Source organism: Xenopus laevis, chromosome 1S (assembly GCF_017654675.1).
Source record: "Xenopus laevis strain J_2021 chromosome 1S, Xenopus_laevis_v10.1, whole genome shotgun sequence".
Classification (NCBI taxonomy): domain Eukaryota; kingdom Metazoa; phylum Chordata; class Amphibia; order Anura; family Pipidae; genus Xenopus; species Xenopus laevis.
In genome coordinates, this window is record NC_054372.1 from 46,854,563 (window position 1) to 46,872,617 (window position 18,055).

At 38.5% G+C, this 18,055-nt stretch overlaps 1 protein-coding gene across 3 annotated transcripts in view; it reads left to right on the forward strand.

Moving 5' to 3' along the window:
• slc10a7.S (solute carrier family 10 member 7 S homeolog) overlaps nucleotides 1–18,055 on the forward strand; it is a 110,965-nt gene that overhangs the window by 19,489 nt on the left and 73,421 nt on the right. For 2 of the 3 annotated variants that reach the window (NM_001087260.1, XM_018233873.2), the window contains 2 exon segments: nucleotides 2,586–2,722; nucleotides 7,201–7,276. In NM_001087260.1, the coding sequence (NP_001080729.1) occupies nucleotides 2,586–2,722; nucleotides 7,201–7,276 (213 nt within the window). 3 annotated transcript variants of the gene reach the window in all.

An 18,055-nucleotide genomic window follows, 5' to 3' on the forward strand; every position in this document is an offset into this window, starting at 1 on the left:
AACCAAAGATAGATATCCATTTTGATATGTGGTGACTTTCAAGATCAGTCAGCCAGTCCAGTTACTTATGGCTGTTAGGTGATGCATATGAGATGCTCTGTCATCCATAAAAAAGCTTGCCCCCCCCCCCAAATATCTTTCAATGACAGTGAGTGGGAAGTGATGTGGGTATCTTATTTTAATTGCATAATCTCATGAAAATACCTTCCAAAGCATTTTTATGTAATTATGTGGTTAAAATATTTTATGTATTTATATGGGGGGGGATTATAAAAAACTATAATAAAACAACGCTGCACTAGAGCATTCAAAATAGCGGATTGGGGGTTAAATATTTTGAAAGTCTTTGTATAACTATATTCCAAAAAAACACACGTGCAGGTTTACAGCATCCTGAAAAAACTGACCTTTTGTATTATAGAGACCTTAGCTTGCACACTCCACTGGGGCAGAGACTGGTGAATGATGCATACAGTCCCCTCATTGTAAAACTGCTAATGATTGTCCACACCAAAATTATATCCTTGCAGAAGTTCTTAAGGGGATACTGTCATGGGGAAAAAAATGTTTTTTTCAAAATGCCTCAGTTAATAGTGCTGCTCCAGCAGAATTCTGAACATAAATTCATTTCTCAAAAGAGCAAACAGATGTTTTTATATTTAATTTAGAAATCTGACATGGGGCTAGACATGTTGTCAGTTTCCCAGCTGCCCCCAGTCATGTGACTTGTGCTCTGATAAACTTCAGTCACACTTTACTGCTGTACTACAAGTTGGAGTGATCACCCCCCTCCCTTTACCCCCCAGCAGTTTAACAACAGAACAATGGGAAGGTAACCAGATAACAGCTCCCTGACACAAGATAACAGCTGCCTGGTAGATCTAAGAACAACATTCAATAGTAAAATCCAGGCCCCACTGCCTGCCAGAAAGCAGTTCTATCCTAAAGTGCTGCCTCTTTGTGAAAGCACATGGCCAGGCAAAATGACCTGAGATGGCTGCCTACACACCAACAACTACTAATATTACAACTAAAAAACTTGTTGGTCGTAAAAATCATGACAGAATCCATTTTAACTTGGAGTGATACACTATGGCCAAAATAATGTGGACACCTTTGTACATAACATCTCATTTTCAAACCAAGGGTATAAGTTTTAATATGGCCTTTAAAACAGCTTATACCCTCTACTTTACAGCACTGTGAAATATGTTAGTGCTATATAAATACATGTTGATAATAATACTTTCTAGAAGATATTGGAACATTCTTGGTGCAGCTTTGGGGCAGTGATATTGAGTGATCAGGACTGAATTCCATTAGAATTCAGTTAATCCCAATGGTGTTCAATTTAGGTTGACATTGTGGCTCTGTAAAGTCTAGTCAAGTACTTTCCCTAATGACTCCGCAATTATATTCTGTTTGGACATCACTGTTCTTGAGGTTTTTCTTCTGCTGAAACAGGATTCCTAAAACTTTTGACTACAAACTAGGGAAGCATGGAATTGTCAAGAACGTAAGAAGGTTTCAAAAGATTCGAAATTCTCTTCTTGTGGGCCATGAATCTGACACTCCTTGCAAAGTCAATTTTTAAATTGCTGTAGTACTTTACAATCTGTTTTTGAGTCCAACTGTTGTATAGTGGCCAGGTTTCATATATTTTAGAACCATGTCTTGACAGCTAAAATGTCTTTGCCTGTGGCTTTCCAATGATCTTTCACTAAAGTTGTAACCTGGCACATAATGCTCCAATTTAACTCTCACCAGAGGGGCCACCATTACCTGCCCAAAGTTTAGAATGGTGAATTTCTAATTGTATATTTTGCTTGCATTTAAATGCGTTACATTGAGCTGAGGATTCAGTTAAGGTGGCTTCTGTAACACATTACAAGGGGATCTTTGTTATTCTGTAGGTTTACTTAAATCAGTGTTGTTGAGTTAAAGGGAGATTTATGAGTCTGTGTTAAGATGTAAATGACTTATTCAACCACTCCACACATAGAGCTGGTATTGCTAAATAATCAGGTCCTTGTTTTCTTAATATCCTGATTTGTGAACCAGGGTTTTTTTTTTATGTGATGCAAGAGAAGATGAACATGAAAAGTTGTATGGCCTCATATACATCTGCATCTATGTGAGCACAGTCATCACGTTTGCATAGTTCACCCAGATTCCCATTTCAAGGGTTTTGATGTTCTGTTCCGTCCATGGCTGCTAGGGACATTTGAACCCTAGCAACCAGATTGATGAATATTAAAACTACAGAGTTGCTGAATAAAAAGATAACTCACAAATAATAAATAATGAAAAGTAGCAAATTTTCTCAGAATATCACTCTCTACCTCAAACTACAAGTTAACTTAAACTATCAACTGGGTGTGGGAGTAAATTTCTGTAGTGAGTAATTCTGCTGTACTGTATAGATTTAACAGTGTCCTTGTGGTATAATGTATGATATTATGTCCGTTTAAGTGAGTAAGTTCAAAATGATAATCTTGATTACAATACTGTATAAAAACAATTTACTTTCTTGATCTTAAAACATGAAAAATAAAAAATCTTTGCCTTTTTTTTCTCTCTTTTAGGAACTGACAAATGCATTGATGCATGTAAAGCTTCATCTTTTTGTCCAGCTTTTTACACTCGTCTTCTTCCCCACAGCAATATGGCTTTTCCTTCAAGTTCTGTCTCTTACACCCATAAATGAATGGCTGTTGAAGGGGTATGTGTTGCTTAATAACTAATATCGTAATGTTGAATATAATGTTGTTCAAGCATGAATTCCTAAGCATGGGGTATGTATTATGCCCAACTATTATACATAAGGTCTAGACTGACTGACTGGTATGAAAAAAGGCTTTTGCAAAAATAGATATATTTGGAGAATTAAAGGAAAGTTCACCTTTAGAATTAAATTTCAGTCAGTTCAACAGTAACTCAGAGTTTACTATAGAGTGTCCACTCAACAATTGTGTTTTATTTTCCTGCATGAAAATCACAGAGCAAATCAGGCCAAACCTCCCCAATCTTAACAGTTCTTTCATCTGTGTATTACATACTACACTTTCTCCCACTCTCCTCCAGCTGTTTTCCTTCTGTGACTGCTCATGTTTTTATGTTGTTACGTGTTAAATATTATGTTATCTTTCTCCCACCTGTAACCTTTCTCAAACTTCCTCCTATTGTGAAAAGTTTTGTTTTACACTCAGAGCTTGTGCCACGCCTTTATTGTTCATTCCAACTATACGTTACACCTTTGCCCAAAGGGGTTGTAAGTCCAAAACTTGCTCCATCTACTCTTTTGAGCTTTTTACTTTGATTTTTTTTTTATTTACTTTTTGTTGGGTTATTATACTCCTTCAGAATAACAACACTTTTTAACAAATTGTCATCACAGTTATTTTTCAAGGGGTTGACTGTATCATGAATATTGCTGCCTGATTCTAGGAACCACACAGTAATCTCAATGTTGGACTGAAGGCCTATAAGCATGTCTGCATCTCCGGATGCTGTGATTTGCTCTTGTGCTTCATTTTCTATGTGGCATGTGCAGGGCAGGACCAAGCCGACTGAGTGCCCTAGGTAACCCAGCCGGCCCCCATGCTCCCCCCCCCCGTGTGCAACTGCAAATTTGCTCACGCATGTGCTGAAGCATGGAAGACAGAGGCAAAGGGGAGGGAGGGGATAGGACGGCAACAGGATAGGGAGGGTGGAAGTTGAGAAAGCTAGTCTAGGGGTAGACAGATGACCCATTAACAGGTACCTGCCCAGCACCCCCCTCATTGTTACGCCTACGCAGGTGCCAATTCTGCCTACCCCTAGTTCCAGCCCAGGGCATGAGCACAAGTGCTTGTTAGATGAGCGTCTCTTTTGGACAAAATGGAAAGTTTGAACAGACAACAATGTGGGGATGAAAATTATTTTAACTGAAAGTGATTAGAAGTAAGAAAAGGAGGGGGAGGCAAGGTAACAGGAGGACAATCATTTGTCAGGGAAATCAGCAGAGGTTTTTTGTGTAAGGATTGGCACATGGGTGGTGGCTTAAGGTGGCCATAGATGCAAAGATCCACTCGTTTGGCCACATCACCAAACGAGCTGATCTTTCCCCCGATATGCCATTAACAAACATGGCTATATCGGGCGTAATCTGATTGTTCGGCCGTATGGCTGAACGATCCAATTACGATGTGCCGTGGGCTCCGGCGGGATCAGTCGGGTCAAGATCAAACCTGACCGATCGACCAAACGACCGATCTCCGCTGGACGAAAAATGTCGCCACACGCCACACATGATCCGAAAATCGTACGAATCCTCGTTTCGTACGATAGGATCTGTGTGTCTATGGCCACCATTAGTATTTTTGGGCAATTGCACAAGCAACCAGCAAATGATAGGGGAGCTCAATTTGACTGGTGGAAGCAAGCAGCAGGCAAGTGAAGAATGGATAGTGAAGACATCATCATCTGGATGGTGGGACTGCTGTCTACTGAGCCAATAAATCACAAAAAAATTTTCACAAGAAACAACGTGTCAGTGTGCTGCGGTCTGTTGGACATTGCTTTCCGTGAAGAAAGCGGCAAAGCAGAAGGTTTTAGTGGTTTGTGTCAAAATGCTGCTTTAGGTTAATTGGGCTAATTTTATGTGTGATGTTCCAGTATTATGTGGTTTCTTTGTAGCTGCTGGATAATTAGCACTTGCTACACTTCTATTTAAGGGTTTTCCATTTGAATCCAGTTTGTGCATCTCCAGATTTAAGAGGAGTATGTCCACTTAACTATACAATTTATGATCTGAATATTTTCTTTATATTAATGTTCAGAGCACAAGGAATACAAAGTCAAGTTTGAGGCCAACTGTGTAATGGCTATATGCTGTATTATAAAATCTAATTTTATAAATACTTAATTAAAATTTTATATTACTAACAATTGTTGGTTTAGAAATGTTTTATGTACAGATAAAAAAATTATTTTTATCATTAAACATTTCCTTATTTTTCTCTCCTTCACATTAAAAATTATTATTTAAAAAAAGGGAAAACATATCATGTGGAGTATCTATGTTCTTTATGACTTTTACACTGCATGAGACAAAAAGTGCTTTAATATCCTACTGTCCTTTATGTATTTGACTTATGTTAATATTTAGGGTATGTCTGAAGGGGAAGAAGGATTAAGATGTCATGAGAAATTAAGCTAAACACATCAGCCAATCACTTGCATTCATCACGCTTAGCGTGAAACCTTCATATATTTAAATGTGAATGTCTCGTGTGACACTGAGCTTTTCGTAAAAACTCTAATAAGGGTCCTTTATCCCCATTCCTCTGCAGAGGAACTCTCTTCCCTTATGCTGTCCATATGTCAAAATACTTTATAAAATTGGTCTCTTAAAATCTTTCCAAATTCTTAATGCGTTTTATTTTATTTTTTTTAAACCGGTATATCCCTGAGGATATGACAGGCTGGATGAATATAAAAAGGGATCAGGGAGATAATAAAGGTTCATTGAAATAAAGAATTAGTGTGAAGGGTCCAACTCCCAAAAATGGGAGTAGTTGCTATTAAAACAGCCCTTATTCATATACGGTAGTTCCTTCTCCACGCTAAGAGATAATTGAAATTCTTCATGGGTTTTAGTGTGAAGCTGCTTTCTAGAGGTTAATCTAACATATTCTGAATGGCTTTGCAGGATTTTCTGTTAATTTTCAGTCTTATTCTTTTTAAATTATTTCTGTACTGCCTCAATGTTTTTGCCCCTTGATGTGTTGGCTGATCACCATCTTTAGACCTCGGCATTTGTGTGCTAGGTCTCTGATTGTACATATGTTTTTGTGCATTGTTGTTTGATAAAAATCCATTTCTTTGTTCAGTACCTGAGATGCAGGGAGTCTTTTGCGGTGATGCCACCACATGAGACCTCTAGTTAGATAACTGCAGTAGGGTGTCATTATACATTATATATAAGGGGGGGGGGGGTAATACAAGGAAATAAAAACCACATTATTTTCACTTAATCTACTTGATTTATCTAAAATCTCAAAATTCTGACTGTCTAGGCATGTATTGCAGGTTGTGTGTCTGTTCCAATGATCCTTAAGATTCTCTTGTGAGTACAGGGTTAGTGCTTTTAGGGCATTTCCATGTCCTACTGTTTCTAGACCTTTAAAGGGAACTCCAGCTTCCAAACCAAAATTTGATAAAGAGGCCCACATAACACATTTACCTGTTTCTTCAAAAGTATGAATAAATGCCGTTTTCTATGCTGCAATCCAACAGTTCTTCTCTTTCTGCACCATTTGAAATTCTGGCAGGGAAGGAGGGACATTTGCAAATGTTGCAAATTGTAACAACTTCTCCACAGCTTACAGACAGCATGCAGGAACTACATAACCCACAATGCATTGCACTATGATGTTCCCTTCCTTATTGAAATCACGTGTGCAATGAATTGTGAGGTTTGGAGGATGCAGGCTGAGGACAGCTGGCTGTTGATACAAAGTAACAGTAGTCAGCCAGCTCAGAAAAGTAGTCTGAAAGATCAGCAGAAGAGCAGGGAGCTAGGCTTAGGGAACTGTCAGAAACCATTAAAAATCATGAAAAATCTGAATATTTTGTAATTGATGTATATTGCAAAGTTGTTTGAAATTACAGTATGTTTACTTTTCAAAAAGCTCAAGTTATGTTTTTGTATTTTTTGAGTTCCCCTTTAAATACCGGATGAAGTATGTGTATATATGTTGTTGTTTGGGGTCTGTAGGAACCCCCATTTTTTATTTTTTTATTTTTTTATTAATTTATTTGCTATATTGCCTAAAATTATGCTAAGGGGATGTTGCTTGTGTAGTGCCACAGATCTTTAGTTGGTTTGAGATCATCTTTGACTTGCAGATGGTTGGAAATTCACCTTTTGTTTCTTGAATTACTAATTTGCTAATTTGTCTTGGTGAAGCATTTCACCAAAGTTTCACCCAAGCGTCCGTATTTTAGCAGGCTAAAACCGATTCTCCCCAGTACTTACTTCTTTAACAAGATACCCAGTCAGTGTTAATGAAAAGCAGCCCAACAGTATGATGATGCCATCACGCATGTTTTGTTTTTTTATAAATACAAAGATCTATATATAATTTGGGTCTAATATAAAGATGTGTGACAACTTTTTGATACTGTATTTATACTCTAATGTTGTTTTTTGTTCAGTTTGCAGACAGTAAGCTGTATGCCTCCTCCTGTTTCATCAGCTGTGATCTTGACCAAAGCTGTCGGTGGTAATGAGGTGAGGGTCTTTTTTTTTTTTTTTCAGAAAATATTTGGACTTATTTTGATTGCACCAGTAAAGATTTTACTTACTCATTTAGACTTCAAACTTTTAAAATGAAGAGTAAACAGGAAAAGTATCATACAGCGTTTGGTAAAATGCATAATCATTGCATGATTGTGGCCATGCTGACTTAAGGTGGCCATAGACGTAACAATTAAAAGATCTTTCCAAGAAAGGTTTTTCATTTCAGTACACACATGTAGAGCTGATAATCGTCAGATATACAGGTATAAACAATAGAATTCTACCTGTATCGGACGATTCAGCACTAACAATGGGCGATGTTTGGGTGCCTTCAGAGGCACCCAATCAAAATTTTTGTCCAGCCCGATCGACGAGCCAACCAATATTCACGTCTTCTGTCTATATCAGTCGGCTCATTTTCCACCATACACACACCGATTATCGTACTAAAATTTGTTTTGTGCAATATTATTTGTGCGTTTATGGCCACCTTAAGTCAGAATAGACAGACTAGGTGTCTAATATATGTTCATGTATGGCTAGCTTAATGGGGTGATTAAGTGAACTTTTAGTATGTTGTAGAATGGCTAGTTCTAAGCAACTTTGGAATTGGTCTTCATTTTTTATTTATTTTTTTATAGTTTTTTAATTATTCGCAAACTTTTTCTGACTCTTCACAGCTTTCAAATAGGGGTCACTTTTAAAAACAAATGCTCTGTAAAGCTGCAAATTTATTATTATTTCTACTTTGTATTACCGTATATACCCGAGTATAAGCCGAGTTTTTCAGCATCCAAAATGTGCTTAAAAAGTCCACCTCGGCTTATACTCGGGTCATCGGTACCCGACCCGAGTATCTGAGATTGCAGTCACTTTTAATCATTCCTATACCAACAGTTCACTTGGGGAGAGACTGCAATATCCCACAATGCCCTCTGTTGGTTATATGAAAGAATAACCGTGCACCCTCTGTTGGTTATATGAAAGAATAACAGTGACTGCAAAATCACACGGCGCCATCTGTTGGTTGTATGAAAGAATAACAGTGCGCCCTCTGTTGGTTATATGAAAGATTAACAGTGACTGCAATATCACACAGCGCCCTCTGTTGGTTATATAAAAGAATAACAGTGACTGCAATATCACACAGCACCCTCTGTTGGTTATATGAAAGAATAACAGTGACTGCAATATCACACAGCACCCTCTGTTGGTTATATGAAAGAATAACAGTGACTGCAATATCACACAGCGCCCTTTGTTGGTTATATGAAAGATTAACAGTGACTGCAATATCACACAGTGCCCTCTGTTGGTTATATTAAAGAATAACAGTGACTGCAATATCATACAGCACCCTCTGTTGGTTATATGAAAGAATAACAGTGCACCCTCTGTTGGTTATATGAAAGAATAACAGTGACTGCAATATCACACAGCACCATCTGTTGGTTATATGGAAGAATAACAGTGACTGTAATATCACACAGTGCACTCTGTTGGTTATATGAAAGATTAACAGTGACTGCAATATCACACAGCGCCCTCTGTTGGTTATATGAAAGAATAACAGTGACTGCAGTATCACACAGTGCCCTCTGTTGGTTATACGAAAGATTAACAGTGATGGCAATATCAAACAGCACCCTCTGCACATGGTAGTGGGACAGTGGGACAATGCACACAGTAATCCGTTTGGCAATTCTCTGTCACCATCAACTTTGCAAAGAAGTCCGGTTGATCGCTGGGGGGGGTCGCTTTGGCAGAATGTGCGCTGCTGGGAGACAGGGCTGTAGTTGTGTCTAGGCTTATACTAGAGTCAATAAGTTTTCCCAGTTTTCGTAGGTAAAATTAGGTACCTCGGCTTATACTCGGGTCGGCTTATTCTCGAGTATATACGGTACTCCTCTTTCTATTCACGCCCTCTCCTATTCATATCCCAGTCTCTTTTTCAAGTCAATACATGGTTGCTGGGGTAATTAGGACCCCTAGCAACCAGATTGCTGACAATTCAAACTGAAGAGCTGCTGAATAAAAAGCGAAATAACTCAAAAACCATATCCATATGTGCAAAACCAATAATGAAAAATAAAAAAACAATTGCAAATTGTCTCAAAATATCATACTCCACATCACACTGAAAGTTAACTCATAGGTGAACAACCCCTCTAACTCAAATATCCATGGCTGTCCTAAGAAATGTCATGCCTATTATATTATTTTGCTTAAGAGACCCCAATATTTGACCACTTTGTTTTGGAACATCTAGAGGCATCTGCTTAGCTGTTCTTGCACCAATAACAAAAAGCAAAGGTATATATGTAAATGTTATACATGATACATAACACCATTAATTTCTTACACTTTTCAGTCTGAATCCAAAATAATGTTATGCCCAGCCACTTGCAAAGCATTGAATTTGACATTAGCCTTAGTGATAATGATCTACAAATCACTGATCAGAAATAAGAAATAGTTGAGTTGAGCTAAAAAAGAATTACTATTTAATCTTGTCAAACAAATTGAATGTACAGTGTCCTACATTTAAAGTGTTTATGACTTAATCCAACTAGATATTACTGGGCCCACAGCAAATACATTTTAGGGCCCTCAACATATCCAGAGGTTGCCCTGTTTTGCCAATATATGTAGAAATCACTCTTTAATTAGGGCCTCATGGGGCCCCCTATACCGCCTGGGCCCCCTGCAGTCGCAGGGTCTGTTTCCTCTGTAGTTACGTCCCTGCCTGTGATTATTAAGTCATGGCACTATAATTAATAAAGAAGGTATGATCCTGTGATTCATAAGTCATGGCACTATTGTTAATAAAGAAGGTATGACAAAAGCTGGAGGACAGGTTTAATATGGTGCTCTTTTCTATTAGGTCATTACCAGGCCACATTCTTTGGCCTTTTGTCACTCACATACTGTGTCATGACGCTGGCGTCAAAATGTGCAACGTCAGCACGTGACGCTCCTTTCGGCTCGAAAATCAGCCTTTAAAAGGACGCCAAATGCCTACAGACATTGCCCAATTATAGGTTCTACAGGTATGGGACCTGTTATCGAGAATGCTTGGGACCTGGGGCTTTCCGGATAACGGATCTTTCCTTAATTTGGATCTTCATACCTTAAGCCTACTAGAAAATCATATAAACATTAAATAAACCCAATGGGCTGGTTTTGCTTCCAATAAGGATTAATGATATCTTAGTTTGGATCAAGTACAAGGTACTGTTTTATTATAACACAGAAAAAGGAAATAATTTTCCAAATTTTGGATTCTATGGGAGACAGTCTTTACGTAATTCGGAACTTTCTGGATAACGGGTTTCCGGATAATGGATCCTATACCTGTACTTTGTGTGTTCCTGGGTGCGCTATATTATTGATTCCACTGATTCTGATTTTGACCTTGGCATGTTTCACCGTTATCAAACCCTTGCTGCCTGAACTGACCCTTTTGCCTGTACTTGACTTTTGTTATACTTCTTAACCCCTTGGATACCTCGAATTATGTTTGGTGCCAGTTACTTCCTCCTTGGTCCGTAATTCCTATCCTGAGCCTTCGGACCCTGACAATTCCTTTTAAACGCAACCTTCAGTCTGTTACCATGTTTGAATTCCTCTGCAGTCACAATGGTGCTGACTTCATTCTCATACAGTTTAACTAAATATTCAGAATTAATGAAATCCACACAGGTGACTTATTGAGTTGATGTAGAGGTAAGTGTAGGCTTGTTCTCAGACATCAGAGAAGAGGCACGTAGAAAGAACTACATTTAGCTATGATACTTTGTTATGTTTTTTAATGGTTTGTGATATATTTGTGTTTTTATATAACACAAGTGTGAAGATAGTCCATTGCTCTGTGTATAAAGTTTTCCGCATACCAAGGAAATGCTTGGTAAGTGTTTAAAAGCAAACAACCATATCTTCTGTAACAAAATCTTAAAAAAACACATTACTAAAATACAGCTTATATATTCACAAGGTTTAGTATAACACTATTTTGTGTCCTATGTTTAGGAAAGTATTTCAATAATTACCATATAATTTAATAGAGTGACCCATGGTGTACGTAATTGCTAGGTTTGTTTTCTGATAAACCACTCAGCTGTCCTATACCGTCTCATTGGGGCAGATTCACTAAAGGGAGAAGTGGCCGTCATGAGCGAAAATTCGCGAGAAATCCCATCCGCAGGGACATTGCCAATTCACTAACAGGCGTGGAGGACAATTCGCTAGCGAACAAGACCGTCGCTAGCCAAGTGACTTTTCGCTCTGGTGAATGGTCATTACTCCGCAAGTTCACTAAGATGCGATTTTTATAGAACGTTACCTATTTTGCTAGAGTTTACTTCGCCACTTCAGATCAGGCAAACTATGTCAGTGACTTCATATCCTGTATGCCAGAATTGCATTAAATTTGTAAAAAACTTTACAACAACATTACTAATAAAGACGTCCCTACGACTTTTAGGTACCTGCCCTATTCAAATTAACCTAAGCGTAAACGTGCTAGCAAAGTTTCACTAGGCAGAAATGAAAGCTAGCGCAAATTCACTATGAAATTCTTGCACTGCCGAAGTAACGCTAGTGACAGTTCGCCAGTTTTTGGCTGATGAGATGCACCTTCCCTTTTTAGTGAATTAGCGTAGTGGTAACTAATTTGTGCCTGTCGAAACGGTCGCTGGCAAAAATTTGCCCTTTTGAATCTAACCGTATATCTTCTTAATCGGTGCTGACAGTTTCAATTTAGTGGCGTAATCAATACGGAGCGGGTGAATCAAATGCGCATGCGTCTATTACTTCCACCCCGGAGCTTGTGGCTCGAGCGCTGGTTCTAGGTGTAGTGAAAGCGCAATCATGAGCCCTGTTTAATGCGTATGCACTGCCTTCTTATCACTCTAGTGCGCAGAATCGTCAGGCTTGATGCAGGACCGTTGCATTATGGGAACTTTTCTTTTTTTAAAGATTATTTTTGGATAAAATGGAGTCTATGGGAGACAGCCTTTCCATAATTCAGAGCTTTCTGGATAACGGATGTCCTGTAGTGACTCCTCTCACCAGATACTCATGAACCATGGCTGAATAAACCTTTTCTGCCACATTTTGTTGGCATGTGTTTGCAGATTTAGTATGTGAGCATACTGAACACGCCTATATAAAATATGACTATGTTAAATGTAATCTGACCCTTTGCATTCTGTTGTAGTAGATTCCTCTGCAGGGGTCTGAGCATAAAAGGGTTAACAGTGATCCATTTTTGAAAGAGATGCTATAACAGCCTCCTTTTGTTAAGGCCCTCTTGTCTCATGTCAGTTTTTTCTCCATACTCCTTTGGGGCTGGATTATTCTAAAACAACAAAGTAGCCAGATGTCTGGTTCTGAGAGAGTCCCACCGGACAACTATGGAAGGCAACTGCATTCGTTCAGGGCTGGAGATCAAAGATACCTGAGAATTACTTATGGGCACGTAATTTGTGTCACAGCTATTATTATCACTCAGGAAATCATTATGGCACATATTATCGGTGCTAATATTAAGAATGAGCCGTGCTGGTTTTTTTTTTTTTTTTCAAAGGATTTACTGAGCTGTCAACACAGTCCTAACCTGCTGAATTCTTTGTGTATGATATTTGGAACTGACATTGCCCTAAATTTTTATGTAGACGCTGGACGAAATCTTAATGAATTGTTTGTAAGAAGATGGTCATTTATTGATATTATTTTTTTTGCTTCTTAATTAAATCTGGTCTTTCATACCAACCTTTTTAAATGTAGTTTAGTCTAAGTCAACTAACATCAATGTTAATACCAGGCATTAGTATCTTTCAAAAGAATTCTTTAGAATTGGGTGGTGTTTGCAACCAGGGTTTTTTTTGGGGGTCCTTGCTGCTCTGAGGCTGCCTTTCTGATGTCATCCCCCTCGCACCCAGCGCATACCAATTTGAGCACCAGAGCTGGTGCAGGGGGACCACATCACTAGTGCAGAGCATTCTCTACACTAGCAGAGCTGTAAATCCAATTTAAAAATGTGAATTCGACTCCTAAATTTACCAGTAGCATCTTTTATGCCCCCCCATAACTTGTGGGCTGCTGTCGACTGAAGCAAGTTACTGAACTCGCCCATGTTTGAAACCTTGTTTGATGCTCCATGTGGGTTCCTTGAATTCTGATAGTGGTCACAAATTTTTGCAAAGATCGTTTGAAAATTATGCATTATGTGATTATGTAGCATTGTAGTCTTTAATAGAAAAAGAATATACAAAGTCTTTGCATTAAACAGATGTATGGATCATCTACGAATACTGTATTTGTTAAAAAAAAAAAAATATATATATATATATATATATATATATATACAGTATATATTTATATGAAGTACCCACTAGGTTTATATTCCACATCCAGCACAGCATAGTGCAGTTCAGGTCTAAAATAAAAGATAATCAGGTTTAATTAACTGAATTTTAAATGAATGGTCAGAGGATGGTTTATCTACCAGCCTTTTTCTTTAGCCAGTAACAAAACCTTATTCTTGTTCTAGAAGTACAATTTTACATTAATATATTTTATTTATTTCCTTTAAAGGAGTACTAAAAACGAATATGACTAGAAACCCAATATTTTAAATTTGGACCTTCATGCCTCAGCCAAAAGGTTCATTATCTCTATAACAGTAGTGTTCCAGGCCCTCAAACATGTCACAGGAGCTGATGATCTTGAATTGTAGAAGTGTCAGTGACATGCACATGCTCTGAGCATTTTTTGAGGAGCTAAGCTTAGGGGTCATTACAAATCATCAAGCAAAAAAAATGAGGTCTTATATTGTGACATTTGTATTCCATATATACAGTAGTAGTACTAGTAGTAGTGACTGGGTCCTTAAGCTCAGGTAACTGATGGCAGCACATAGCAGGGTCAATGAATCCACGGAAAAGAAGATTAGGAGCTACTGGGGACAGCTTTGGAGGCACAGATCTTTTCTGCGGTTGCCTTGAGCTGGTATAGAATCCTAAAACATAATTTGCAGCATTTCTTCCTTATTTCTTTGTTAAGCCTGACCTCCCCTTTAAAGATGAAGGAAATGTTAAAGCTAAGAAAGCCTTATCAGAAATGTCCACCCAAATATACCATTAAAGAGGACCCGTCATCCAAAAAAAATTATTCAAAATTTTATCACATTAGACAAGCAAAATGAACTTTAATTACACTGTATAAATTATTTGAATCGTGTTTCCTTTAGTCTGGGAATTCAAAATGTTAGCAAGCAGGCAGCAGCCATTTTGTGGACACTGTTTTTAAGGAAAGCCTTGCATCATCTCAGAATCTTGATTGTGCACCAGAATGGGGGACCCGATGTCCATCCCCATGCCCTGGCTACACAATTAAATGGTAAAGAGAGAGGGGGAATGTGTGGAAAGCAGTGACATCTAGGAAGTGCTGAATGGAAAGTGAAAGTAATTGTCTGCCCCGCCTCTATACCCATAGCATAGAGGAGGGGCAGACAATACTTGATTGACATCTGAGATTTTTAAATGAGCTTACAACAGCTATGAATGCTTTAATAAAAAATAGAAATTGGATTTCATGTTTAATTTGAAAAGGACTTATGCCCCTGAAGAAGCTGGATAACCGGTGAAACGCGTCGGGAGGCATAGGTGGACAGTAGGGGACCAGCTCCTACACGCTCCCAACGTAGCCATAGTTATCTCTGGGGAAAATACGGAAGGGAGGTGTGGGCAACCTATATGATACTTTGCCACAAGAATGGCTGATAACAAATTGATTTGAATATTGAAGCGATTGGGCTTGTAGTTAACTGAATCTATTTTTGGAATACCACTATGGTCTGTGGCTGGTGAATTACCATTGTGTAATGTCGCGACAGTTGATATAATTGTTTCCATTTAGCAATTCCTCAAACGTTTCAAGTATAGATACATTATTTAACTTGCAGGTGTGCGGATACTTAGAAGCACTTTCTCTGTTACTCTATTTAAGGAATTATTTAATTTGAAAAAAACTTTTATTATACAGATTTTTGTGTCTGGGTGACAGGTCCACTTTAAACCCTCAAAGTAACGTTGCTCTCGAGTCCTCTCTCAAAAGAAACACTGCATTTCTTTCCTTCTATTGTGTACTCATGGGCTTCTGTATCAGACTTCCTGTTTTCAGCCTAAACCTCCTTATTCCTGGTATGAGCATGCTCAGTTTGCTCCCCTGCCCCCACCTCCCTTCTCTGCTGTAATCTGAGCCCAGAGCTATAAGTTAGCACAGAGAGACTCAGGCAGGAAGTGAAGTCACATCAAGCTAATACTGCAGCTGCTATCCTAAACAAACAGAGAGCTTCTAGAGCTTTTTACTCAGGGATGGTAAAACATTCTACAGAATAAATACAGCATTCTATCTTGCACTACTAGCAATAGAATGCCTCCATAGCTTTCCTTCTCCTTTAACACTTAGCACTTAAAGTGCACTTGTTGGCTAAATATATCATCCCATATATATCAAGGTGCAGGCTAATAGAGACCACACTGCGGTTGGGGGTAACAGTAGTTTTAAAAAAAATGTGCATTTGCTCTTCTGATGTCACACGCATTCCCTCTTTTTATGCACATGTGTTTGCTCCAACATGGCTTCTCACAACGGCAGCTCCCTCCTGGTGCGGGTAACTACATTACCCCCACCGGAGTGCAGGCTTTATTAGCCCGCACCTTTGGTTGGGGATAATACATTTATCCAACAGGTTCCCTTTAAGCTTCAATGTAGCCCTGTTTTGCTTCTCTCTCAGTTAGCTGTTTGCAAAGATATGTTAAGTCTGGGTTTTTCATATTGATCCTCCAGATTTTGGTTAGTTGAGTCAGGATTCAACTAAATAAATGATTTGTATGAGTTTCTTAAAACAACGCATTTGCTTGTAGCTCTGATTAGTCTGGTAATTTGATGGCTTTAAAACATACCAAGTGGTGATGGTTAGATTCTCAAGAACATGCCTCTCTTGTTAGACCAAAAGATAGGTATTAATTGCATGCTGTTGTGTGATATAATTTAGCCATTGTTCCAAATCTTGTTTTTCTAATTGTAGATATTCTGAAGCTAGAGCTAGACAGAGCTTTGATTGGTACCTAGGTTATTGTTAAATTACAATTACTAGTAAATTTGCTTTATTTGCGGGCCAACTTTCAGTCCTCAAGGACAATTGTCCTTGGGCAACTACTTTGTGTTGCTTAATGTGTATTGTTCATATTTTACACTCACTTTGTAAATCTGGAGAATGAGAACCCTAGAAGGTTGTTGAATTGAGTCAATAGTCTTCCTTTAACTTGTGAAGCCCATTTGTGGGGAATAAATAGACCTAGAGTAAAACATACACTAAACAGGCAGAGAAAGATGGATTCCTCTATTTAACAGCACTGTAATTGTGTGCTCTGTTCTAGATGGAGCTGGTGTTGCTGAATAGTCTATTACTGCCACAGGTTGACAGGCAGGTGATAAGGCAGCTTCTGCTAGTGTCTGCGCAGGAGGCCTACCTAATATGCTGTCTGCCCTAAGGGCTTATGGGAGCACAGTTGGATTATTATGTTAATGCGTGAGCCTCCTGCCCTCTTCCTATCCCAGCTGGGCTCCCTCTTGTTCCACTCTGCTTTTCCCTGACAGTGGAGTAATATGCTTCATGATTGAAAGGGCAAAAGGGCTCAAAGTGAAAGAAAAAAAAAAAAAAGCAGGTCTACAAAGAGCTGTCATTGAAGCAAAGGAAGATTTTATTTTCTTGTGGAATCTAAGAAACCGTAAATCAGAGATTTCATTCACTCCAAGCAGCCACACTTATAAGGAGAGATGGGAGTTAAAACTCACACAAAATATCATGTAAAACAGACCTGCATTAAAAAAAACATAACTAGGATTTTGGGGGCTGCCTTACAAGCAAAAGCATTGTGGTGATCTGTAATCTGAAAGTGGTCTGTAGTCTTGTTGAAAAATTAGTAAGGCATTATAAGATGAGGACAAAGTAACTGTTGTGCCCCTTGAACTCCATGTATAAAATTATACTGCAGTTGGCAAGACTGTACACTGTACAGAAGAAAACCATGCCACATAAAAAAAACTATTTAACCTATTATTTTTCCTTACCGCAGTTGAAGGTAAAGGAGAACTAAAACTCAACAAATAACTAGCTGCAAATTCTGCACTTTGCTCTGGGCTTCTGTACCAGGCTAAGTCCACAAGAGCATTAAAGATTTTTGCCTCCTGAGATGCCCCTGTAGCTCCAGATCTTCTTTGCTGATGCTTCGGTTATTACCTGAGTTTAGGGACCAATCTGCAATAAAATGTGCATATACATTTTAAAATATATGATACAAGGCTCATTTTTTCAGGTTTAGGTTTCATGGCTGTTTAAGAACCAGTTTATTCCGCACAGAATGAGCACTATAGTATCTGTTTCTAGAACATATTTAACCATAGGCTCTTTAACAGCAAGCCGGAACACTGAAAGCTTTCCCTTTATTTCGCCCACCACAGTGAAAACCAGTGGTAAAAACCCTTGGGTGGGGGGGTCCCGTGTTCTTATGTTTTCTGGAAGTCTTTGTACTAGATGTTAGAACAGTCTCAAGGTTGGGTTCAGTTGGTTTGAGGTTTGTGTCCATTCAGGTTTTTTTGACTCCATCTCTGTAAAGCTGTTCTGTACACTTTCCAGATGACCTCAAAAGAGAGAGAAACATCCAGATTGTTGGAAAGGCTAAAGGTGTAGGAATGCACCAT